The 26,349-nt window shown below is 44.9% G+C and overlaps 1 protein-coding gene across 3 annotated transcripts in view; it reads left to right on the top strand.

Moving 5' to 3' along the window:
* The window catches only part of KCTD1 (potassium channel tetramerization domain containing 1), a 203,912-nt gene that overhangs the window by 89,351 nt on the left and 88,212 nt on the right, over positions 1–26,349 (top strand). The window contains exon 1 of one of the 3 annotated variants that reach the window (XM_030810622.1): positions 20,119–20,663. The exons of 1 other annotated variant lie outside the window; for it this stretch is intronic. Coding sequence is in view for 1 of the 2 variants with exons in the window: in XM_012506358.2 (XP_012361812.1) it covers positions 21,017–22,831 (1,815 nt within the window). In the remaining variant the exon portion in view is untranslated. One more of the 3 variants, XM_012506358.2, reaches the window with a different exon arrangement.

A 26,349-nucleotide genomic window follows, 5' to 3' on the forward strand; every position in this document is an offset into this window, starting at 1 on the left:
TGTCCCAAATGCTTTGCAAGAAGAATCTGACAGCCTGAATAGAAGAGTGTTGTCGGGGGCGGGAGAAAGGCGAGAGAGGTAGGAAGTGTTTCTTTTCCATGACATTTGAGCTGTGAGTTGTCAGGAAGGAAGGGATCTGAGTGGGTTTTATCAGTTACTGAGAGAAGCTCTGCCCAAAGCACTAAGATTATTTCTCAAAGCCCCATGTAGTACTTCTGCAATTTTTAGGTGGCAGCTGTAGTGTAGTGAAGGAATACAGGATTTGGGATATAAGCACAGGGTTCAATTCCTGGCCCTGCATCTTAATACCTGGATTATTTGGGGGCAAGTTGTTTAAATGCTCTCAGCCTGTTTTCTTATCTGTCAAGTGTAGAATAATAATACTACTTCCTCATTTTTTTTGTTGTGAAGTTTAGATGAGATAATACACGTAAAAGTGCTTTGTAACCTCTAACACACCATACAAAGGTCATATGATTAACATATTATTTCAAGAGCTTTAGCTCAGTCCTTTTGTTAAAATGCTATTTATGCAATAGAGGTGGGATCAGTTAATAGACTAATTGCCTTTTGAAAATATTAAACAGTAATTCCTGTCCCTTTTAAATCAAATTGTTATGCCCAAACCAAAAAAAAATAAGAAAATATTCTTTATTTTCCCAAAGAAAATATATTTGGAATCCAGCTTTGTATTTTCAACAGTATCAACAAGGGTCAATTTAGCACAAAAAATATCAGAGCAATTTGTTGAGCTTCCAGTGTTTTGCTTGCAATCTACAAAGCTGGGTATCAAAAGTATACCAGTAGCAGCAAATTAGTTACAAATTAACAGGAAGCAAACAGAGTGTTGGCCTTGATTAAGCTCTCCATGGATCATGTTAATTACTTTATTTTTTATTTGTACTATTCTACAGTGTAACGGTTTTAGATGCAATGATTATATAAATGACTCTCTACACAACCTACCTCATTTTTTTTTTTTTTATGTTGTAGGAAAAGAAATCATTAAAAAAGTATGAGCTGAGGCTGGGTGTGGTGGCTTACACCCATAATCCCAGCACCTTGGGAGGCCGAGGTGGGTGGATTGCTTGAGCCCAGGAGTTCGAGACCAGCCTGGGCAGCATGGCGAAACCCTGTCTCTGCTAAAAATACAAATATTAGCTGGGTATGGTGGTGCGTGCCTGTAGTCCCAGGTACTCAAGAGGCTGAGATGGGGAGATCACCTGAGCCCAGGGAGGCCGAGGCTGCAGTGAGCTAGGAGTGCCACTTCACTCCAGCCTGGGTGACAGAGTGAGACCCTGTCTTGGAAAAAAATAAAAAATAAAAAATACAATAATTGTATGAGCTGATCCACTTATATTTGTTAACTACTCCACTCTTTCCTTCTTGATAATTCCACTTACATTACTTTTGCTGTGTGTGGGGTTTCATTTAACATCACCTTGTGGAATCTATTAATCATGCTTCATTAAGTAGAAGGAAATGGGTAGGAAACAAATTTTCCAATGGCCAGAGAAGAAAAAGATCTAAAATGTTGTGCTAACTTAAAATCCTACAAATGTTTACAAAAAATGAGGCCTTGATCATCTTGATTTTGCTTTCAAAACAATATTTTTCTGAAAAATATAATTTCATTGTTGTTTTCCTCCTTCTGATGCAGTAAGAGAGGGGGCAGGTGGAGAAGGACAGCTGCTTTTTTATACAGATTAAAACAAATCTCAATCTTCAAAGTTTCTATTTGCTATAACAGTAGATGGTTTCAAAGAAGCACTTGGCCGGGCACGGTGGCTCACACCTGTGATCCCAGCATTTTGGGAGGCTGAGGCAGGCGGATCATGAAGTTAGGAGTTAGAGACCAGCCTGGCCAACATGGTGAAACCCTCGTCTCTACTAAAAATACAAAAATTAGCCGAGTGTGGTGGTGCATGTCTGTAATCCCAACTACTCAGGTGGCTGAGGCAGGAGAATTGCTTGAATCCAGGAGGCGGAGGTTGCAGTGAGCCGAGATCATGCCACTGCACTCTAGCCTGGGCAACAGAGTAAGACGGCGTCTCAAAAAAAAAAAAAAACAAACAAACATCAGATCTCTGCCTCTAGAACAACAGCATTTCCCTCTCATCTCCACACCATCCGTAAGATGGAGACACGATTAACTTACTCTCAAGAAAGCATGTTGGAATTGCAAATAGATTCCAGAGTGGTTGTTACACAGTTTGTATGTAAATAACCTTCCGATTTCAGCACCTTTGAATTAGTAACACATTTCTTGAAACACTGAGAAATGCCTGGGGATTTCTTATCTGAAGGTAAGGATTAGCAGAAATCCTAAAAGATAGAGACCTTGGTGATGTTTGGCTATAGCTCTTTAAAATGTAATTGGTGGAAGAGTAGGCAACTAGTGTCGAGGGAAGACTGGGCAGTATCTGAACTCTACTGGCAAAGAGAGGGTTTGCAGGAGCCTCTCAGAGTTATTCCCTTTTCTTTCTTCCCTAGCTCCCAGAGAGCCACTTGCAGCCAAGAAAACCAGCCCTCCCCTGCTCGTTTGTCTCAGGAAACAGCCTTTTGTGGCACTACCTTCAAGGCTGATGCCTCCACCACCCAGGGACATTGGGGCACAAATCCCTGACTGGAAATGAACAGATACATAGATCATAATCCCTTCCCTGTTTGCCCCCACCCCCAACTTTTTTTTTTTTTTTTAGATCTTGCCTCCAAAGTAGAGCTTGGGGACTGTTGTCTAATCCAAGCCACCAGGGGAAATGCCAGTTGTGTGGGCTGTGACTTTGGGATGAGACCACAGAGCCTGTAGAATCAAGTTGAACCTCAAAGTGCCAGCCTTGTGGATTTCGGCCCACAGGCTGCTCCAGCAGAATGTTCATGCAGATGCTCCTTGAACAAACTCCCTCCTCAAACTGCAAATTCAGCCTTCCCAAATGGATTTGTCAAGTTGGAAATCTCTTATATATACCCATCCTCACCCTTCGTAGGCAGAAGCAATTCTAGAGCTGTCTTCTCAGCGAATTGTTAACCAACTCAGAGCCTGGTGGTGTACCGGGAGTGGCAAGTTCTGTCGGTTTATTTCAGGACAGCCAGAAGGTGTTCGGTGGAACTGGTCCCGTGCCTCTGCAGTGCAGGTGTGGGCCTGGTGGGATGGGAAGTGCAGCCAGAGAAAACACAGGGCAGAAGGCTGGGCAGAAACTGTCCTTATGGAATCTGGCTTCCTACTCCCTACCCAGGTCACAGATATAGTGCTAGGATCCTTGGACAGACCATGAAACCTGGAGAATTGGAATTTCAAGAAGAAAATGGTTTAAAATGCCATAATCTTGCATTGAATTAATTGAAGAGGAAACAATATTTGATTACAGCTATTTGATACCACTTCAAAATGGCAAGCCATTAGATTCAACTCAGTTCAACAAATTGGTCCCTACTGTGTGCTGGGGTCTGTGTTAGGCACTGAACACAGTGCCTGGATACAATGAATCCCATAGGGTTCAGCTTCTACCAAGACAAGAAAGTTATCTTGTGGGGGGGAAAAAAAAGTAAAAAGTACTTGTCAAAGAAACACATTTTTCCTAAACAAAACTTAACATCATAAATCTGGAGAGAAAATTATCCAGTAATAATATACTCTCTGAATGGAAAATTCCCACAATAATAACAAAAATAACAATGATATGTATACTTAGTACAGCTCTATTTTTGCTTTTCATCTAATGATTTCAAAGAGTTTAGCAACCACTGCTGAGCTAATCCTTAGTACTAAACTTGACTCTTCCATCCTTCTTTGAAAAAAAAAAAATTGGCACTAACACCTCAACATCCCACAGGGAAGAAGTTCTGGAAACAAAGCATGGCTCACTCCCACACAAGCATCAAGCAGCAAATTAAAGACAGTCTAATTCATCCAGAAAAGTAAGTTGGGACCCAGAAGAATCAAATGAATGCCCACAAAATGAAAGTCATTTAAAAAAGAAATACAAGTTTCTTTCTCGCAGGTGAAAAGGAAAAACTTTTCAATGTACCATTGGGCATTCTTGATGGGTTTATATCTCTCAGAGATGTAAGTTCCAGAGTATACTCTGGGAAGGCTTTCATTTTCAAAGACAGAATTTAAATCCTGTTTTAAAAACAGAAAGGGAAATAAAGATTTCATTTCCATAACATGGTATGTAAAGACAACTTGATTCAGCTGATGATCGCCAAGCTCTTTGATGAATCCCCTCAGAACCACATCCATATAAAGGGAAAAGTTATGAATGAAAGAATTCAATTGTTTGCAAAAATAAAGGGAGACTCTGCCAGAGATAGAGATGATCTGGAACAGAACTGGTCCCTAATTACACAGTAATCTGACACCTTAGCACTCTCACCCTGCAGTCTTCACCTTCAAAGGATCTTCCCAATATTAATGAATTCTTCACCTCCTTTTCTCTCATCTTATCCGTAATAGCTACTCTTTAAAGAAAAGTTGGTCTAACTTTTTAGAAGACTTGACTAACATTATCATTTTAGCCTAGGATTTAGTCACAAGTATCTCTTTCCTTTTGATGCTTTGTGGTGTTTCCTTTTGCCTGATTTTGAATACATATTGCAGGCTGTGTTTATGACCCTTTGAAACTTTTTTTTTTTCTTGAGACAGAGTTTGGCTCTTGTTGCCCAGGCTGGAAGTGCAATGGCACGGTCTCAGCTCACTAAAACCTCTGCCTCCCGCGTTCAAGCGATTCTCCTGCCTCGGCCTCCCGAATAGCTGGAATTACAGGCGTGTATCACCATGCCTGAATAATTTTGTATTTTTAGTGGAGACAGGGTTTCACCATGTCAATCAGGCTGGTCTTGAACTCCTGACCTCAGGTGATCCACTCGCCTCAGTCTCCCAAAGTGCTGGGATTACAGGCATGAGTCACTGTGCCTGGCATGAAACTGTTATTACACACACACACACACACACACACACACACACACACACAGCAGCCTTGCTGGGAAGATGTTATTATAATAAAATAATATAGAAGTATTACCATAGGACAAAGATCAGAGATGGCTTTCTAAAAGCCTCAAAGACATGTGTGAGCTGGGTCCTAACAGATAACTAGGAATGTGTCAAGTGTGTAAGAGGGAAAGGCATCCTAGGCAGAGGGGAGCTGTTTGGAGAAAGGCTCATGACATGGATGGGAATTGATGGTCCAGGTATAAGGCACACTGCGGTACAGCTAGAGCCCAGGCCTGGGGTGTATATTGAGTTAATCAGAATTTGACTGGAAAAGTGACTTGCTCAAGCTTACACAGTCAGAAAGTAGAACTGCCTGATCTCAGTGAGGCTATCTGGCTCCAAGTCCATGCTCAGTCTGAGTTAGCACCCCAGTCCTTCTCCTTGTGCAAAAAATGAATGGATACAAGGAGCTTACAGCCAAATGGGTGATACAGGCATGTAAATTCACAATTACAATACATGCAAGAAACATCTGTCAAATACCTTCTACGTGCCAGTAACTATGTTAAGCAATGTGAATACAAAAAAAAAAAAAAAAAAAAAAAAGCCCCTCTCTTTGAATGAAGCCTAAGGAGTCTGGTTAAGAAGAAAAATAGCAATTACAATACCTGTCCAAACTGCTGGGGAACCAAAGGAGAGATCTGCCATACAGAGTGAGAGAAGGTGCCCCAGAGGACTTGAGCTAAGACTGGAAGACTTACAATTCAGTGGTTGGCACTACCAAGGCAAGATCATGATCATTGCTAACATGAATAAGCACTTAACAGTATGCCAGGCACTCTTCTAAGCTCTTTATCCATATTAACTCATTTAGTCCTCATAACAATCCCCTATTCTACAAACAGAAAGGTGAAGGATTTTGCCCAAGATCACGCAACACATAAGTGGCAGTGCCAGAATTTGAATCCCAGTTGTTTGGTGCCAGGGCCCATACACTTACCACTATACTACACTCTCTTGCTACACAGAGAGGGAAACCCAGGCCTGCTGAAGTCAGGGAATGTTTCCAAGAGGAGGTAACATGTGAAATCATTCCAAAGAGATCTCTGGGAGTTGAGTTGTTGAGCCAGGAGATGAAGAGTATGGCCAACGGCATGAGAGTCAAGGCAGGATGAGAGAAAAGTGTTTTCAAGGAAGAGCAATTACTTTCTGGTAGCTGGAGGGTGAGGCTGGTTTTGGAGAATGGTGGACCCCTGTAAAGGAGTAGGCAGGGAGTACGTTATAGTTTGGTTTGGTGGTTTTCAGGGAAGACAAAATTACACCAATAGTCTAAGTTAAAGGATACAAAGGACCAGGGATCAGAGACGAAACTCAGCCTGGACACGTTTGCAGGCTGCCCACTCTACTGTGGGTGGTGCTGCCTCCAGTTTCACCTTCTACTTTGTTTGCTGCATCACTGAACAGCAGAAGTGGCCTGAATTAGTGTGATGCCATTGGAACTGGAGAGCATGGGCTGAATGGAATGGATTTGACATAAAGGAGAGGAAGCAGGGAAGGGGACTACAGAGTTCCCAGCTCGGGGGCATTGCAGAGATGGGAAATAAAGCAGGAGGAGCAGATTTGGATGGTGTTGCGGACTGAACTGTGTTCCTCCCAAATTCATATGCTGAAGCTCTAACCCTGCAGTGTGACTCTATTTGGAGATAGGTTTGTTAAAGAAGTAATTAAGGTTAAACAAGGGCCTAAGAGTGGGCCCTAATCTGGTAGAACTGATGTGTTCATAGGAAGAGAGAGATGCCAGAGATCCCTCTCTCTCCAGGCTCTCACACAGAGAAGAGGTCATCTACAACCAGGAAAAGAGGCCTCACCAGAAACCAACCCTGCTGACACCTTAATCTTGGACTTCCAGCCTGCAGAACTGTGAGAAAATTAATTTCCGTTGTTTAAGCCACCCAGTCTATAGTATTTTGTTAATGGTACCCCAAGCAGATTAATACAAAGGAAAAGACTATTATCAACCTTTGGATGAAGACATAATAGATGGATTTAAAAACAAAGCTTGAGGCCAGGTGCAGTGGCACATGCCTGTAATCCCAACACCTTGGGAGGCTGAGGTGAGAGTATCACTTAAGCCCAGGAGTTCAAGACCAGCCCAGGCAACATAGGGAGACCACCCCGCCCCCACCCCCCACTCCACCAGTCTTCACTCACAAAAAATAAAAATTAGCCGAGCATGGTGATGTGTGCCTGTAGTTCCAGCTGCTTGGGAGACTGAGGTGGGAAAGTCACTTGAGCCTGAGAGGTCAAGGCTGCAGTGAGCTGAGATGGCATCACTGGAGGCCAGCCTGGGTAGCCCTATCTCAGAAAGAAACAAACAAATCTTGAGATACAATTGGCAGGGCTTGGTGCTTCAGTGGAAGTGGAGTCTGAGAAAGAGTGAGAAGGAGGATGGGATATTGTCCAGGTTTCAGTTATGGATACAGGGTGAATTGTGATGCCTTTCCCTGAGTCAGAGATTTGGGAGTTGCACCTGGGCAGAGGGCGAAGGCATAGTTAGGATTTCTTGGTTGTAAGCAAGAGAAATTTAAGACAAGGAGTGATTAACTATAGGGATGTAGTGAGACTAAAAGGGAAGTGGAACCTCATTCAAACCCAACATCAGCACTCTAGGAGAGTGAGACTCCTTGGAGGCCAGACTAGACGGTGGGTCTGGATACAGAGCAGCCCCAGGCCCTCAGCAGGTGCTCACGCCAGCATGGGACTGGGCTGATTCCATGGCCCTGCCCCCCTTCTTCTAACTACTGACTACTCTGACCCTGATTCCTAGAGAAAGAGAGACTGTTTGGCTCAGGAGTTTCAATCCAGCCTTCTAGTTAGCCCAGGGATTGCTGCCCAGGGACCCATCCTTGGGCACATTCATTATAGTTGCTGGTCATGTGACAGACCACTTGGCTTGACAAATCTGTCCCTTCATCAGTGGCTGTGAGCAAGTCAGCGTCCTTAGAAAGGTCTGAGGTGTGGCAGGCACACCTAGAACACCTAGAACAGAGGGTGGGCGTGGTGAGAAGACCACTGTGTTGGTTTTAGGCTTATTGGGTTTGGAGGACCTGCTTGACATGCAAGCAGAGAGACCCAGAACATATATCTACAATAGGCACTCAACAATGGGCCACTCAACAGAGCACTGAAGGCCATGGAGACAGAGTTCAGAGATGACAGCACATGTTTGTCATCTATTAAATAAGCAATAAAGGGACACATACTCATGTTGCAAAATTCAAACAATACCAAAAGTATGGAGTATAAGAAGTTAAAGTCCCTCAATGCCACTCTCTTCTCCCAAAGTCACCACTGTAAATGATTTTATGTGTTTTCTTTTTACCCCACTGCACTTACATTTGTAAAATATGTATGTATCATTTTAGGTCAGAGTTTTTTTTTTTTCAGCAAATGGGCTTATACTTTTCATTAATTTTTTTACTTGCTTAATAAAATGTCTTGGAGACCACTGCACTCAGCACTTACAAACCTACATTATTCTTTATATCTATAGATAGTGTTCTGTTTAATAGATGAGACATAATTTATTTATTCACCATCTGCCTCTGAAGTTAGATTGTATCCAATGATTCTTTATTACAAACAATGCTTCAAGAGCACCCTTGTACATATATCTTTGTGTGCAGCCCATTTCTAGAAATGATTTACTGCATTGAAAGGGATGTGCATTTTCCCACTGTCCTCTAAAAAGACTGTACCATTTACCGTTCTAGCAGTGATAGAGGATACACATGCTTATTGCTCTACACCCATGTGGATGTTTCTTAAACTATTTTGCATCAGACTCCTTTAAGATGTCGAAAGCTATGGATTTTAATTCTAGAAAAATACACAGATGAACATATACAGAACATTTTGCATACAATTTCTGCAGGTTCACAGACAACCTAAACACACCCCAGAACACACCCTTCCCCACCCCGTGCCAGACCTGAATAGGCATGTATGAATGGGTGCCAGTCTAAGGGCAGTGGGTCCCAATCTTAGCTGCACATCAGAATCACCTGCAGGACTTTGAAAAGTCCCCATGTCCAGGCCACTTCCCAGACCTATTTGATCTGGTTCTTTTGGAAAAGGATCTGGGTACCAGTATTTTTTGCAAGTTCTCTGGGTGATATTAACATGCAGCCAATCACAAGAACCACTGCAGTCTAGGAGAGGCCTGAAGAAGGATTAAAAAGAATTTAATAACAGAAAACCAGAGTGTACAAGGGGCTCTTGGGGGGCTCACATGTGGCTGGAGGAGCTTTTATTTTAACAAATCTGGGGTAGGATCTGGCATTGATACATATTTTTTGTTGTGAGAGTGTTTGTCATACACAAAAGTAGAGAGAATGAACACCCATGTAACCTATGTTAAATACTTAAAAAAAAATTTGCCACATTTTCCTTATCTGTTTTTTTTTTTTTTTTCTGGTGGGGGTAAGGTGGTAATGGCTAACATTTGTCTTAAATTATTCTGCAGTGTTTAAATTTTTAAAAGCTCCCCTGGTGATTCTAAGGTATAGCCAATGTTGAGAATCACGTGTAATGTGAAGCCTCCCAAAGAGAAGGAACCCCAAGGAACGAGAGTAGAAGGAAGAAAAGCCAAATGCAAATCCAAGAACTTGTAACTTACAACCAAAGGGAGAGTGCTCCACTGAAGGGTGCTGGCAAAAGGGGCTGGCCATTGCGTCCTGCAGCAGAAGGTCGCTGCTTTCGACCCTCCTAGAGACATGGGATTTGGAGCTGAGCCTTAAAGAATAAAGACAATTTAGATCAGTGGAAGGGAGAGGGGAAATTTCCCCATTGGAAAGGAAGTTGATATTTTGGGGTTGAGTCTACTCTGCTTCAGGCCTTTTAACAGCCCCTCCTACCATGGGAGCCATAAAAAAGATTCTGAGCCCCCCAGTCCTCCTGAATTGACCGAGAGAGGCTCACCAGGCTCCACACCCTTGATCCTTAGCCCCACCATTCCTCCTTTACTATGCTGACTCTTCCCTCTGGGGATGTGTATCTGCCTCTTCTAGGCCAGTGGTTCTCACAGTGGGGTCCAGGAACCAGCAGCAGCATAATCATCCGAGGGTGTGCACATGCTCAGCTCCACCCCAGACTGGCTGAATCAGACACTCTGAGGGTGAACCCAGCACTCTGTTTCTTCTCTTTTCTTGTTTTCTTTTTTGTGGGTACATAGTAGGTGTGTGTATTTTGGGGGCACATGAGATATTTTGGTAAGACATGCAATGCATAATAACCACATCATGGAGAATAGGGTATCCATCCCCTCAAGCATTTATCCTTTGTGTTACAAACAACCCAATTATACTCTTTTAGTTATTTTAAAATATACAGTTAAATTATTATTGACTATAGTCCCCCTGTGTGCCATCAAATAGCAAGTCTTATTCATTCTTTCTAATTTTTTTGTACCCATTAATCCTCCCACCACTCCCCCAACCACCCCACTACCTTTCTCAGTCTCTGGTAACCATCCTCTACTCTCTATCTCCAGTGAGAACATGGATGTTTATCTCTCTGTGCTTGGCTTCTTTCAATTAACATAATGACCCCCAGTTCCATCCAGGTTGGTGCAAATGACAGGATCTCATTCTTTTCTTTTCTTTTTTCTTTTTTTTCTTTTTTTTTTTTGAGATGGAGTCTTGCTCTGTCGCCCAGGCTGGAGTGCAGTGGCACAATCGTGGCTCACTGCAACCTCCACCTCCCAGATTCAAACGATCCTCCTGCCTCAGCCTCCTGAGTAGCTGGGACTACAGGTGCGAGCCACCACACCCAGCTAATTTTTTGTATTTTTAGTAGAGACGGGGTTTCACCATGTTGGCCAGGATGGTCTCGATCTCTTGACCTCGTGATCTGCCAGCCTCACCCTCCCAAAGTGCTGGGATTACAGGCTTGAGCCACTGCACCTGGCCGATCTCATTCTTTTCTATGGCTGAATAGTACTCCATTGTGTATACAAGCCACATTTTCTTTATCTATTCATCTGTTGATGGACACTTATGTTGCTTCCAAATCTTAGCTATTGTCAACAGTGCTGCAACAAACATGGGAGTACAGATATTTCTTCTATATACTGATTTCCTTTCTTTTGGGTATATATCCAGCAGTGGGATTGCTGGATTGTATGGAAGTTCTATTTTTAGTTTTTTGAGGAACCTCCAAACTATTCTCCATGGTGGTCGTACTAATTTACATTCCCACCAATAGCGTACAAGCATTCCTTCTTCTCCACATCCTCGCCAGCATGTTATTGCCTGTCTTTTGGATGTAAGCACATTTTAACTGGGGTGAGATGATATCTCATTGTAGTTTTGATTTGCATTTCTCTGATGATCAATGATGTTAAGCACATTTTCATGTGCCTGTTTGCCATTTGTATGTCTTCTTTTGAGAAATGTAGGCACCCTGCTTCAACAAACCTTCCCGGCGATTTGGAAACACACGCAAGTTCCATGATCACTGTCCTGGGGACTCCCAGCCAAATGTCCTCTTGATGTGTGAGCTCTCCAGAACTCTCTGGAGTCTTCCCCAACAGACAGCTGGACTCATATCAGGGAGATGAAACAGAGAATGTCAGGAAATTAGACTGTGGCAAGACTATAGGGAGTTTGGACTTGAAACTAAAGTAAGAAAGGAGCTACGATGATGTTTTGACCAGGGGAGAATATGTATTAAAGTGGTATTGGAGACCAGGTAGCTGCAGAGCTTCAAGAATGCAGGCTTGACTCCAATCCCTGCTGAAATGGTAGGCAAAATTGGTGTGTGTATGTGTGAGTGTGTGCATCTTCTGAAGAGGTTTCACAACTTGCATTCAATTTTCAAGTGAATTCACCGCCACAGAATGATTGCTAGAGAGGAAATTATTTTATTGCTTAATATATGAGCTTTGAGGCAGTGTTTATCGAAGTGTAGTCGCATTAGTATTAGAATTGTTTGAGCTGTGTGTTAAAAATATACATTCCTGGGCCACACTCAGGAGCTACTAAATCAGAATCTCTGAAGCTGGCACCCATGAATCTACATATTTTAACCAAGTTCTCCAGGTAATTCAGCTAATTCTGATGCACTCTAAAAGTTATTATATCTCAGGCTTTAAATCTAAAAACTAACAATTCTAGGAAAGCAAAGTTAATAGTGAATTTAGAAAGCATGTTGACCACTAAAGCATGGTACTAAGGTCTAAAAAGCACTTACAATATCCAAAGTGTCACAGAACTGGGAACAGTAGCCACAGCAAACACTTTCCTGGGCATTTCAGTGACCATCCACTTAAAAGCTGTATTCTGTATGTAATACCGTATGAATAGCAAAAAAAGCTTGAAGAATTCATCCTCAAACTCTGACAGTTCAACTAACTTCCCAGAGTTGGACAGAGAATAAGTTTGTGTGTTTTCTACGGCAGATTGCACTAAGATAACCATGAAAAAGACAGGAGGAGTGCTATTAACAGAAGAAACACTATTGATCATTTTGGGCTTATTGAAAATTTGCCCCTCCCTGGAGTCAGGGAGTTCCCGGAAAGAACCTTCTTTCCTTCCTGTCTCTTAGCAGGTGCTTGGTGGAGTTTGCCAAAAATCCACTGATTACATAGTTTGAATTACAGATTTTCAAATACTGTATGTAGTACTTAAACGGTAAATGGCATGTGATTGAATTCACAGAAATAACACCCAAATGTATTTGGGTGGTTGTCTCTGGGCAGTGGAAATAGAACTGAAAGGTCCTGGTCTGGTGAGTTGTTCAGAAAGTGTGTGTGCCCTAGAGTCTGGCCTCACTAATTCTGTGAGGTTGGGCAAGTTATTGAAGCTCTCTGGGTTTCTATGCATGTGCAATAGGAATAGGAACAACCCTCACATATACTCATAAGAAGAAATCGAGAGTGTTAATGTAAAAACCTAGGCCCACAGCAAGCATTCACTAAACGTTAGCAAGAAAGCAATATGATGCATATATGTTTCCAGATTTCTGTACTTCCCAAATCTTTGCCAGTGAACACATACTGCTTTTATAATCAGAAAAGAATGATAAACCACATTTTTGTTTTGTGCTTTTTAGTTTAAGGGAATGCACTATAAAAAGAGAAAAGACTGTAAAACAACAGATGCAATCCATGTCAGGGGAGTTTGTTTTTACTGGGAGTAATGACACCATGTGACCTCTGGGGTATCCTAATCCAGGGACAGGCTGTAGGAAGACTAAACATGAAGAATGGCGAGGCTTCCCCTGGGAGCAATCATGCCCTGGCTCTGCAAACTTAGGTCACAGAAGAGAGGCGCCAGGTCACAATGTTTCCTGCTTCTCTGCCCCTCTCCAAGGCAGTCTCCTTCCATCAGGTGCAAAGCCTGGATCTCCAGTATCAAATTAAAGAAATAGAACAAACCCATCCCAGGGCTTCTTTAAATATTCAGATAAACCCATGTGCCCCTATCAGTTAAATTAAGCTTTCCTAAGAAAAAGTAAGTCAATTAGTTCAAAATGTGGGTTAGTGCTTCTGGGTATTTAAAAGGGGAGTTTTTTTTTTCTTTTTTAGTTCATTTAGAAACACAGCCACGGGGCAGGTACATACCCACTCCTCCGCACATCCTGTGAATTGCCCCAATACACCCAGATACCAATTTCTGATATCTGGAGCTTCAAAATCTGGTCCTTAAACTTTCTCAATGTCATGAAGATATTGAAATACGAGCTTTAAAATTTATCTTGTTTTGCCCTTTGAGTACATATCGTTTATTTCACTATCATTATCGATACTCATTAAATGGTAACTGACATTGCTGTAGAACATTGATAAGATGTGATTTTACCCTAATTGAACTTCTTTCTTCTCCATTCCACAAATACTTATTCTCTAAACTTCTGTGAACAAAGAGAGGTCTCAAAGACATTATAAAATGTAGTTCTACAGCATAGTTTGTGACATATACCACAAAATTCATTTGTCCAAGTGGCCTGGATGCAATAAACCAAACTTTACCAAAATACAAGTAAAGCAGGATATTTCCTAAGATGAACTTCTAGAAGCAATTTGTGGATCAAAGAATATGAACATTTTCATGGCTTTTGAAGAGGTTGCCTAATAATTGCATTCTTAAAAGGCTATTTCATTTTTATTTATTTTATTTTCATTTTGGAGACGGAGTTTCACTCTTGTTGCCCAGGCTGGAGTGCAGTGGCGCAATCTCGGCTCACTGCAACCTTCGCCTCCCGGGTTCAAGCGATTCTCCTGTAAAAGGATATTTTAATTTATATTGACAGTAAAAGAAGATAAGGATAACATTTTCGAACCAACATTTGGGTAGAAAGTATTTAAGTTTTTATTTGTTTTGCTTTTACTAACTTAATAGACCACTTTATTTGAAATAACAGCAAATTGTTTCAGGAATATTTTAGATTGTGAGAGCATGGTAAGTAGTTCTTCCATTATTTAAAAAATACATATTTGTTACATGACATATTATCACATACCTTTATCTCCTTTTCCACCATAATTAGTATTCCAATGACATTGAAATAAAATTGTATTTAATAACAGGACTAATGTTCACTTTAATCCCACATACCTTTTACAGATATATACAACTAGAAGATAAAGAAATGACTATCATTCTGAATTTTAGGTTTCATTTAACTTTGACAACCTTTACATTTGACTTCTTTATTAACCAAGTGAAGTTTCATGATCAGAATATTATAACAATAAGAGATGGTACACTTTTAAGCTCGACAAAAACCCAATTTACTTATGGAAAACTACATTTCTCTTGTACGTTATTTGTTTTACAAATAGTCTAGGAAACGAGTAGAGTAGGTGATTATTAGGTGGAAAGATCTAGAATTGTAGTTACCAGGTAGCAATTAGGAACTAAATATTCTATTCCTGTCAATTACTGCATTAAGTTTACTCTGACCTGTTTTTTGACAAAGCATTGAAGAAAAAAATAGGAATACCCTCTTTGCCCCAGGAGATTTACAATAGCCCAGGATTTCAATAGAAAGCGCCTCTTTCTAGTCTGGTTGAATTTGTGGGCGTTCCTTTTGTCTCTGAATTGTTCACTGCCATTTCTTCTAAGACACAGATGGGTCCCTACTTCCAATAGCCAAGAAAAAACGTACCACTGTTTAGGTGGCCAAGTGACAAAGGTGACACTGTTTCTCAGTCCATTTATACGTGTGTCACAGTCCAAGACCTTGGCAAAGTACTATTCTGGCTTTCCAAGTTTCCCAAATCCTATTATACACAGGGGTATTTTAATGGTAGGGAATTTTTCCCTTGAAGTTTCTTTCTTTCTTCTCTTCTCTTTTCTTTCTCTCTCTCTTTCTTTCTTTTTTCTTTTCTCTCTCTGAATTGTTCCCTTGAAGATTCTCTTTCCTTCCTTCCTTTCTTTCTTTTTTCCGTCCTTCTTTCTTTCTCTTTCCTTCTGAATTGTTCCCTTGAATATTCTTTTTTTCTTTTCTTTCTTTCTTTCTCTTTCTTTCCTTCCTTCCTTATTTTTCTTTCTTTCTGAATTATTGATTCTTTCTTTCCTTCCTCTTTATTTCTTTCATTCGTTCCTTCTTTCCTTTTATCTTCTTTTCTTTTTTCTTTTTATCTTTTCTTTTCTTTCTCCCTGTCTCTCTTTCTCTCTTCATTCTTTGGTTCCTAGAGGCTGAATATGGTCAAGTGGTTCAAGCATGGCCTATGGAACCAGACTTGCCTGCCCTGGTCAGGTCTGGGAGACCTTGGGCAAATGTCTTCACCTTTTTTGTTTTACCCTCTCTGGCCTTAGTTTTCTTGTTTGCTATCAAGCTTGGGAAACAATAGAGCCTTAATAAATAAGAAGTAATGGTTGAATGTGTATGAATGTTCCAGATAATGTGTTAAGTGTTTTGTGCATATCAACTTATTTAATTCTCAAAACAATCCCAAGGGGTAGGGACTGTTATCATTATTACCCAGGTAATATAATGAGAGAACTGAGCCATAGAAAAGGGTGGCTAGTAAGGCAAACTAGGATTCACACCCAGGTAGGCTGGCTTCAGAGAGAGTTTTTCACCACTCTGCTATACAACCTTTTGTTGAAGTTAGCTTTCTCCCCACACATAAATGTGTGTATATTTATTGAGTATCTACTATGTGCCAGTCACTCTGCTAAAATATACCAAGAAACTGAATTGGAAATGAACTGGAAATACAGAAATAAATAAGACAAAGTTTCTGCTCCTGTGGAGTTATTTTTCTTTTCTTGCACTTTGTCAACTTAGATGACATGGGTTCAATTTTCATCTGAGTTCAAAAAACATTACTCAAGATGATTTTCAGTTGAATTCAACACTCTGAGACACGAGTGGTGGCTCACTTGAGCCCAGGAGCTCAAGACCAGCATGGGCAACATGGGGAAACTTATCTTTACAAAAAATACAAAAATTAGGAAGGCTTGGTGGAGCAGGCCTGTAGTCCCAGCTACTTGGGAAGATGAGATGGGAGGATCACTTGAGCCCAGGAGGCTGAGGCTGCAGTGAGCCATAATCATGCCAATGCACTCCAGCCTGGGTGAAAGAGTAAGAACCTGTTTCAAAAGAAAAAAAAAAACCCTCTAAACCCAAGATATACCAAAATAGTTTCCATTTGAATTCATATTTAGCCTTGAAAGCCCTTTATGAATCTTTTAGTAATTACATCAAGACAGTATGGCGTCTCTTTTAATTTGTGTATTTAAAATGATGAACTAAATGCTTTTTCTGGCCTCTGCTCTCAAGAGCCCACAAAATTCCTGAAATTTAACAATTTAAATCCTCCCCAGCCCACCTCTCTTAATAGAGACACTTCCATTCCCCACATCTGCCTTCAGAAGGGGCAACATTAACTCTGCTGAGAGAAAAGGGTCCCTCACTCTACTTCTGCAATAACTTTCTAAAGCATGTTCCACTAGGAGAGGGAATTAATGATAAGGAAATATTCATCCAAAGCAGCCATTAAATTCATTTTAACTTGCAAACAATAATGTTGCCTTGTAGTTACTATTTGTCCTGATTTTCAATACAGAACTTCAGATTCATGTTATTTTTAATTTTTCACAAAAACTTCCCTGCTAAATGTAAGATTTAACTAAACACAGATTCTCTTCATTCAATATAAATGACAAGTGCTCACCATGTCCCCAGGCACCAGACTGAAACTACAAGGGTGTGTGTTGCTTTAGTAGAGAGGAAACAGGCAGATAAAAAGCAACTATATCCAGTATATTAACAGATGATACTCAGAAGACTGGAAGCAAAAAGGAGGAAGAGCTGAATATGTTTCTGTATAGTATAAAATTTCATAAAATGTGAGCCTAAAATGGAAGTAGTTGGGTTATGAATCGAGGGGGAGACATTTGGAGTTTTTCATGCTGAAATAACCATGTCACTATTTTCAAGTATTCTGCGAAGTGGAGAAGCACAAATATACAAAGAGACCTCCCACCCCCACCAGCAAAAGGTGGAGAATCTTGTTAAAAGTTGTAAACATCTTACCATAGTTTAGAGAGTTCTGACAGTTAAATAATTGCAATAAATGTTCCCTATAGTACTGGGATTATAAAGAAGTCATGTATCCTGAACAAGAAATAAAGCATCCTTTCAAAGGGGTGACCGGCAGCTTCGATTGTCAAGGTGGTAGTCTGAACGGACTTCATGATATGGAGAGGTCAAGTAGAGGAATCGGATGCTGGCTGATAGGCAGAACGACAACCAATATTGCCTCTACAGAAATAATAAGAAGAAAGCTTTTTTGATTCTTTCATTTTGGAATTGAGTGTATGGAACCACAGGATGTTTTTAAGGGATCATTTATTAAACTTGGAATTGAACTACTTTATGAACTCTACCGTAATTTTGTGTTATTGGGTTTTAAAAATTAAGCAACTTTTTTTTCTTTCTTTTTTTTTTTTTTTTTTTTTGGTCAAGGGGAAGCAGGGTATATATCTGTTTTTCCGGGTGTTCTTCCCGTGACTCCTACAGATAGTAGCCCAAAGACGTCTTCTTTTCCAGTATTTAATGAAGTATCCTATGGGCAGATCATTTTGGTAGCCTTTCCGGAGCTGGTGCAACGAAGCAGATCCACAGTTGCCCGATTATCAGGCCAAGGCATACTTTCCAAGGTGCGTTTTTCATATCGAATTTAAGCGCGGGTCCTGCCCGTTGTTTGCAAACTGTCCAAGCAGCATCCAAAACTGCTGCTTTTCCAAGTCCGTTAAAAAGTTATTTGCGCTTGGGGTTTTTCGGTTCTGCTATACCCCACCTCCTTCCCCTGACTTTTGCCAGTAGAGACCTGCCCTGGGGGAATTTTCTCCTGGGAGCACAAAACTATTTTCTTTTCTGGAAATAAGTTGACGTCAACTGGGAGCTGTTTTGGGTTGCTTTGTTTCCCGGAGCGTCCAACCCAGCACACCGCCTCCGGCAAACTGCGAGCAATTCAAAGCAGCTCGCCCAGTAGGGAGGGGAGCTGGTGGGAGGGGGGTGGACCCCGCCGCCCGCAGAGGTGGGGAGACCTGGAGGGCGGCTCCACTCTCAGGCTGGAGTGTGGGCCTGGGTCCCCTGCCAAGCCAGGAGCGCAGCCCGGAGCCAGCGCGGCCCCCGGGTCCCTGCGCTTATGGTGAGGGCCGTGGGGGAACAGCCCCCGGTAGGTAACTTGCCGGGCACCCACCTGAGTTCTCCGCACCGCGGCCCGAAAACCTGGGAGCGTCCCAGGACAAAGGGCCAGCCCTCTGGAAGTAGCCGTGTGTGACTAGTGTGTGCCAGCTCGTATGTGGGGGTCCCAGTGTGCAACTAACTTAGCTGCTCACCGCAGCCTCGGAGAAACGAACACGCCTTTCTGCACGTGTCCAGGGCGGGTGCGGAGGGCAGTGCATTGTGAACAAAGCCGGCCACCTCGCGCGCCGCATCTCGGGGACGATTCCGGGACGGTTCTCCGCGGAGAGCCGGGCGGATGAGAGCGTGCTGTGTGTGTGTGTGTGTGTGTGTGTGTGTGTGTGTGTGTGTGTGTTTTCCCTAAGAAGCCGGAGGCGGCCCGCGAGGCAGGGACTTGCTCTAACTTGTTTCACACCTGGCGCGGTTTCCCCAAAGCTCGGGTGGCGTCCAGGGCCGGGGAGGCACGCGGAGGACCAGCAGCGTTCGCTGCAGAAAAAGACATCGTCAACTCCCACTCAGAAGCCCATACGGCCCTGAGACCTGGTCTTTCATTCTTTCTTACCAAAACAACAACAAAAATACAAATTGATGGATGGGTTTCAATTGATGCGTAAAATGTATCCCTTGAGAGCAAGACAGGAGGGCCAGGGAAGGGGGAAACAGGCAGTTGAAATGACTCTCACAGCCTAACTGCCGAGAATTCGGACTTGGAGGCAAATTCTAGGACGCGCCCGAGGAGCAGGCGAGGCTGCCTCCCAGGAAGACGGCCTGGCACCGGGGCGCGCCGCTGGGGACCTGACTCCCTCGTGGCCCCTCACCCCAGGGACTCGCAGCTGGCCCGCGCGCCAGGGGACACACGGGCTGCGGGAGGAGGTGAAAGTTAGGATGCAGCGCGAGCTCCGAAAGTGGCCTGGGCTGTGCCTCCTAAGAGAACAGCCAAAGTCCCGGGCGGCTCTGGGACGCTGCCCCTGGGCCGGGAGAGCGGGAGGCGGCGACGCAAGGACGCGCCCGGAGCCTGGGCGCGCCGGGGGCGGGCGTTTGGCTGGAAGTGGGGCAGTGTCTCCTATGGGAAAGCGAGACCCGGCGAGCTCTTTGGCTGCTTTTCCAGTTTCCGAGGTGCCCGCCCCCGCGCGCCTGAGGCAGCGCAGCCCGGAGGGCGAACGAATGGCGGTTGGCAAACTTTGAGTGAGAGTGCGCTCCGGATCCGAATTGCCGAATTGTGGCTGCGGCAGGGTCGGCCGAGACCCAAGTTCGCTTTTTCCGCCTGCCCGACGGGCCTTAGGGAGACTTCAGCTCCAGCCTGGTGGAGCGCCTCGCCCGAGGGAGTTGTGTCACTTTGCTCGGAGGCAGGGAGGGCGGCGCCCTGGGCGGGTGGGGAAGGGTCCCTGTGGCCCCTGGGGTCCCGAGCGCCTCTTCCCTCGTCTCCCCTCCCACCGGCCCCTCCCAGTCTTCTCTCCCTCGCTCCTTCCCGGGGCTGGCTGGACCGGCGCGGACTTGCCCCAGACCTACGGGGAGCGCCCCAGGTCTTTAATGACAGCTTAAATGTGGCTGTTGGAAAAGTCGAAAGGGATGAGGCTGACGTGGGGCGTGTTTCTCTCCTTTGCAAGAGTCGGAAAGGGAGTTGAGAGCCGCGCGGCTGGCCCCAGGCCCCCGCGCCTCGCCGCCAGCAAGTAGGTGGGGGAGCCGCCGCCGCCGCCAGCCCCATCCCGCTCCCAAGCCTCGCCCGCTGCGCCCTGGCCGCGGGCGCCGAGAGGGTGCGGGGCCTCGCCGTGCCTCCTCCACCCTGCTCATTAACCTGCCTGCTCCGCTCCTCTCCGGGCGGCCCCAGACACGGGTTTCCCGCGGCAGGACCCGCGGCCTGCCCGGCGCAGCCGCCGCCCCGACCCCCCGGCTCCAGGGGGCAATGAGGGGGCAGTGGAAGGGGCACTGCTCCTCGGGCATTACTTAGAGAAACGAGACCGTTCCGCCCTCTCGCCGGCCCTCCCTCTCTCCCGCCCGGGCCCGCGCAATTCTCCGCCAGAGGGTAAGTTGGGAGTGTTTCGCCCCCACCGACAGCTCTCCCTCCCTTTCCTTTTTTTTTTTCTTTAAAGTTTTCTTAGAAGTGGGAGCCGGGTGGGGGAGGAAGAAGGTCTGGTCAGCCTCCGTCCTTTACCCTATCTCTCCCGTCTAACTTGTCCCCCCTCCCCCCTCCCCTCCATCCCCTGCGCGCCGCTGCCCCTCCGGAGCTGCGCTCGGGAATGACAATTGGAGCGCGGCTCCTTTAAGAGCCCGGCTTTGCCTCCCGGTAGCTGAAGGTCATTAAACACAAAAGCTCTCAGCGCTGCGGTCCAATATAGCGCATGCGCCCTGCCCGAGGACTGGCAGAGAGACGGCAATATGGCGAGAATGCCTGGCAGCGGGGACTGTAACACCAGCGCGGGCGGCAGCGCCAGCGCCGCCGCCGCCGCCGCCGCCGCCGAGAACAATGGGGAGCGGGGCGAGGGCGAGCGCGGCGCGGGGGGCCGCGGCCGCCGCCACGGCCGTCCGCACTACTGCAGCGCGGGCGAGGAGGAGGAGGAAGAGGAGGAGGAGGACGAGATCCAGGAGGTGCAGATAACGGGGGACGAGGAGGAGGAGGAGGACGGAGGTGGGGGGCTGGAGGAGGACGAGGAGGAGGAGGAAGAGGAGGAGATGGGGCTGGACTGGGACGAGCCCCTGGAGCCCGAGGACTCGGCCGGGGAGGAGCTGGAGCCCGAGCCGGTCCATATGATCAATATGGACCAGAGCGCCGCGCTGGAGCCCGAGGCGCCGCCGCGACTGCTGGCGTCCCGGGCCCGCGGTGGGCCGCCCGGGGACGGCGCCGAGCTGGACCCCGACGTGCTGCAGCGCCCCGAGCGGGCCCGGCTGAGCGAGAACACCCGGCTGGCCACCCGCTACGCCGTGCGCATCTTCCGGGAGTACCTGAGCGAGAAGGCGCAGAGCCCGGACTTCGAGACCATGGACAAGGGGGCGCTGTGCCGCGTGCTGCGCTCCTTCTATGCCGAGGCCCGCTCCAAGAGCGGCCAGCTCTACAGCAAGTCGTCGCTCATCAGCATCCGCAGCTCCCTCAACCGCTACCTCAATGAGCCCCCGTACTGCCGCACGCTCGACCTCACCAAGGATCCCGAGCTGCGCAGCGCCAACCTGACGCTGGCTGCGGTCATCCGCAAGCTCGAGGAGCAGGGCGCCGGGCCGGTGGTGCAGAAGCAAGCCATCACGCGCGCCGACCTGCGCAAGCTGTACACCTCCAGCGTCTTCAGCACCAACACGCCCTTCGGGCTGCTCAACAAAGTCTGGTTCGAGACGTGCATGTACTTCTGTACCCGCGGCCGCGAGAACCAGCGTGAGTTGGAGGAGGACTCTTTTGGGCTGGCCATGGACGAGGACGGTCGCAAGTTCGTCTACTTCAAGTCCCTCGGGCCCTACCACAAGTCGCGCTCGTCGTCGTGGAGCAAGAAGCGCGCCGAGAGCAGCGACGAGGAGAACTTGCCCCGCATGTATGAGACGGGCACTGAGTTCTGCCCCTACGCCAGCTTCGTCAAGTACCTGTCGAAACGCAACCCTCTCTGCAAGGCGTTCTTCCAGCGGCCCCGGGACCACTGCAGCGAGGGCGATGTGACCTGGTACGAGAACAAAGCCATCGGCAAGAACTTGCTAGGCACTCGGATGCAGATGCTCTCCAAGGCGGCCAAGCTCTCCAAGACCTACACCAACCACTGCATCGGCGCCGTCTCCATCGCCACGCTCAACAGCATCGCGGGCATTGGCACCAAGCTGGGCTCGCCCGCCCCGCAGGGCTGCTACGCCGAGGCTCTGAACGGGGCGGCACGGCACCACTCCCACCACCCCCCCACCCATCCCTCCCACCACCACCGCCCCCAGCCGCCCTCGCTGGGGAACACTTACATCCTCCCCAAAGACAGCCAGGTCGGGCCCGACGTGAAATCCGAGGCTGCGCCCAAGCGCGCCCTGTACGAGTCGGTGTTCGAGTCGGGGGAAATCTGCGGCCCCACTTCCCCCAAAAGACTTTATATCCGCCCCTCGGAGCCTGTGGATGCGGTGGTGGTGGTTTCCGTGAAACACGACCCCCTGCCTCTTCTTCCAGAAGCCAATGGGCACAGAAGCACCAATTCTCCCACAGTAGTTTCACCTGCTATTGTTTCCCCCACCCAGGTAACCAAACCAAACTCTATGCATGAAATGTTTCTTTGGTACCACTTCGGGACTAACTTTTGTGCTAATGCAGCTCTGGGTAGGGGGGAAGTTTTAAAAAGTAGGTAATGTACTGAATCGGATTTCGTTTCACCCTTAGAAGTTAACTCTCTTGGTGCTTTTTGGGAAACTTTACACCTAACCTTAAAAGATGTGAGAGAGGGCATGCTACCTAACAAATCACTGCTGTGCAGTAAGGCGAAAAACTTCAAAGTTCGCAGAACAAAAGGATTAGCTCACTCTTGCAGCCGCTCTTCGTTGAATGCATGAGTTTTATAAGGCAAAGACTGCGAGAACGCTGTAAATGTAAAGGAAGCGGTTACTTAAGACATATTTGAATCAAGTAACCCTTAAAAAGACTCTATTACGTATTCGCCATGATTTTAGAAGGTAGAAAAACAGTTATAAATTATTGAAAAGAAAACTTGCCAATCCCACTTCCTGTAGCTTTTTTTTTTTGTTTTCAAGAAAAGGGGTGGAGAGTGGAGAGCCAGGCAGTTGAGTGCCAGTTTATACTGTAACATGTAGTTGAATGTAAACTGGCAGTGTGGGGTGCAATTTCCATAAACTAAAGTGGGAACGTGTTATCTGCAATTCCAGTCAGGCTACAAATTGGAGTATGGGCCTGTGGTGCCCAGCACTGTGGGCACTGAAACATTGCTGTCTCCCCCTAGCCCCACGGAGCGCACCATCTAGGGGGCAGATAATACCTATGAAGTAGATAATTAGAGGAAGAGTGCTGTCCCAGCAGCTGAGTCAGCATGGACAAATCACTTCACTTCTCCTTGGCTTCACTGTCCTCATCAAAGAGGAGGAAACTATTTCCACCCTAACATGATTTAAGTCTAAGCAGTGCCAAATTATGGGTCGAGATTGGGGCCTCTAGTGTTAGATTCTTCTTTCCTTATTTTCCCCAAGGTAGTATTTTCGTGAGTATTATTAAAGTTATATTCATGTTTTGGACACTCTCTAGGAGTCAGAAACCAGGGGTCTTTGGACACTGTGTTCTATTCTGCAGGCAGGAGTAGCCACTGGAGGTTTTACAACTTTGACCTGCCTGCCATCAAGCAGAAGTAGGAATTTTGCAAGTCTGAAGGTATAGTGCAGGCCCTCCAGGAACATATATATGTCAGGTACCTCTGTGCTTTTTCCAAAGTGGAAATTCCAGTTCTGGACAAACTGACCCTTTCAAACGTTTACCAGCTAATGGGCAAGCCTCAAGGCCAACTGAGAAAGGGGCTGTGAGTGGTAATATAAACACCAAAGTTCTCTAAAATACACAAGACCTGTAGGCTATGTGTCTTCTGTACTTCAGGTGTGTAGTCCATTTCTGACAGGTTGTGTTAGTGAGTTTTAAGAATGGAGAGGAGAATTTAGGGTTTGCTTTTTCTTTGAAAGCAAAAATAAATGTTCACATTCTTCTGATACAGTAAAAACCCTTGAAATGCCCTAGTTTAGAATAGCACCTGATTAATTAAGAGTTAAAAGCCTAAGAAAGTTTATTAAGGCATGCATGGCCTTGGGATAACAATGAAACAGTTTGTCTACTGGCATCTGTCTGCTGGTTTCTTGACACCAGTGTAATATAGAATTGTGACATAAAGAACCACAAAAGATAAGAGGGTTTCGTTTCATTGGTTTTGTTTTGTTCTAAGGAATGCAATCTTTCAGTCATTATCTTTTATTTACCTGAGTGAAATAAATCAGTTCCAAAAAACTGTATGTATACTGATGCTTTTATTATTCTTGCATTATTGTCAGGTAACTCCTAAGTTAAATATAGATTTGAGTGTCCATATGTGGCTTATATGATCATTATGGCTCTCAAACAAGATCTTAGCTCCAAGTCCCTGTTAGTTAAAACACTACAAAAAGTTGTTCAGTTTGCACGTATTTAATAGTCAGCTTTTCACTTATGAAGTCTGAGCAGTCGAAGTATTGCTCAGTAGAAAGCTGAGAGCAAACTTTTTCCTTCTTTGTGTATTAAAATCACTGTAAGAGTTGAGGTTCAGTGCATTTCCTGGAGCTTAATGCCTAGTGGAGGTTGCTGGCCTGTGGCATTGCTTTGGGTCATCAACTTTTCTGGCTGGTCATTAATCCCCAGGAAATGCCCTGTGCAGCTCCAGCTTCAGTCATTATTACTTAATCATAAACATAGGCTCTCTAGCCTAATACTGACTGGACTTTATCAAGTGGTGTCATACAGAATTCCACTGTTGACCATCTTAGAGACATCTTGATAACAGAGGTCACACACTGATGTTTCGATTTTCTACTAATGTTGCAAGTTTCTCAAAAGATGAAGAGCCTGCTTCTTTAAATGCATTTACTCTTTTTACTTCTTGAGGGTGTTATTAAGTATATTATTTATAGGACTGGTTGAAAAGTGAATGCATTTAAGGATTAACAAAGATTATGGAATGTGTGATTGCTCATGTGAAGTATCTGGCTTTTGGGGGGGAGTGAGGAATTATGGTGATGGTTGTGATGGTCGCTTTAACTGGTCCACTCTTTAATTCTCTTGAATGGTTGTGTTAAAAGTAAAGGGTAGTTCTGGTTCCTTTGTCCCCCAAATAGCTGTTGTGATCTAAAATGATCCAGTTATTGGTATGGTTTGCAAGCTCCCAGGTGGAGGTCATGTAGTCCATTTTAAACTGCTTACCACTGTATCTTCCATCCTTATAACTATTCTCTTTGCATAAAAATAGAGCATTTTTCCTACCTCAGAGAACAGTACTTCAGTTTAGAGGGATGATAGAGATTTATAATTTTGTTCTTTATCATTCTTAGAGGAAAAAATACTAATAAAGCTTAGATTCTGAATGTCATAGTTTTGTCACTACAGTTTTTGTAGTCATGTCTCTCTCCTGTGCCAAACAAAAGTGTGAAGCATTTGCAAGCTGTGACAAAGGTGGCTTTAGTTGCACTTGCTTGACCCTAACCTAGATTATTTCCAGAAATACTTTTAAGGAATTCTGTAGAGAGGACATCTATTAGTGGAAAGATTTTGGGGGCTGGTGCACATCCCCTGTTTGTGTTTTATCGTCTTCAGTGGAGGCCTTTGGTCCTTATAGTTTGCAGAGTGGAAACTGCAGCAGGCTGCAAGCAGGCTGACACAGTCAGTTGTTCATTAACTTACCTTTGAGGAGAAGCCAGAGACTGACAGCTCAGGGAATCCACTCAGGTGCTGTAGGGGCAAGAAGAAGGAATATTTAATGTATCTACTTAATAGTGAAAGGCATGTGTTTTATGTATTATTGAAATAACTGCTAAAGTCCTATTTTGAATTTGAAGACTTCGAGGGAGGGATATTCTTTATTTCTTATAGATGGAATCAAATTTTTATAAACATGAAAGGAGTATAGCAATTGTAACAAGACTTCTTGCCATGGTTATTTGGAGCTATTAAGATTAACTGCCTTTTAAAGAGTGGGTATTCTTCTGATTTTTAATATTAGTTTGTGGCTACATTCCTTTTT

This window comes from Nomascus leucogenys, chromosome 4 (genome assembly GCF_006542625.1).
Source record: "Nomascus leucogenys isolate Asia chromosome 4, Asia_NLE_v1, whole genome shotgun sequence".
Classification (NCBI taxonomy): Eukaryota; Metazoa; Chordata; class Mammalia; order Primates; family Hylobatidae; genus Nomascus; species Nomascus leucogenys.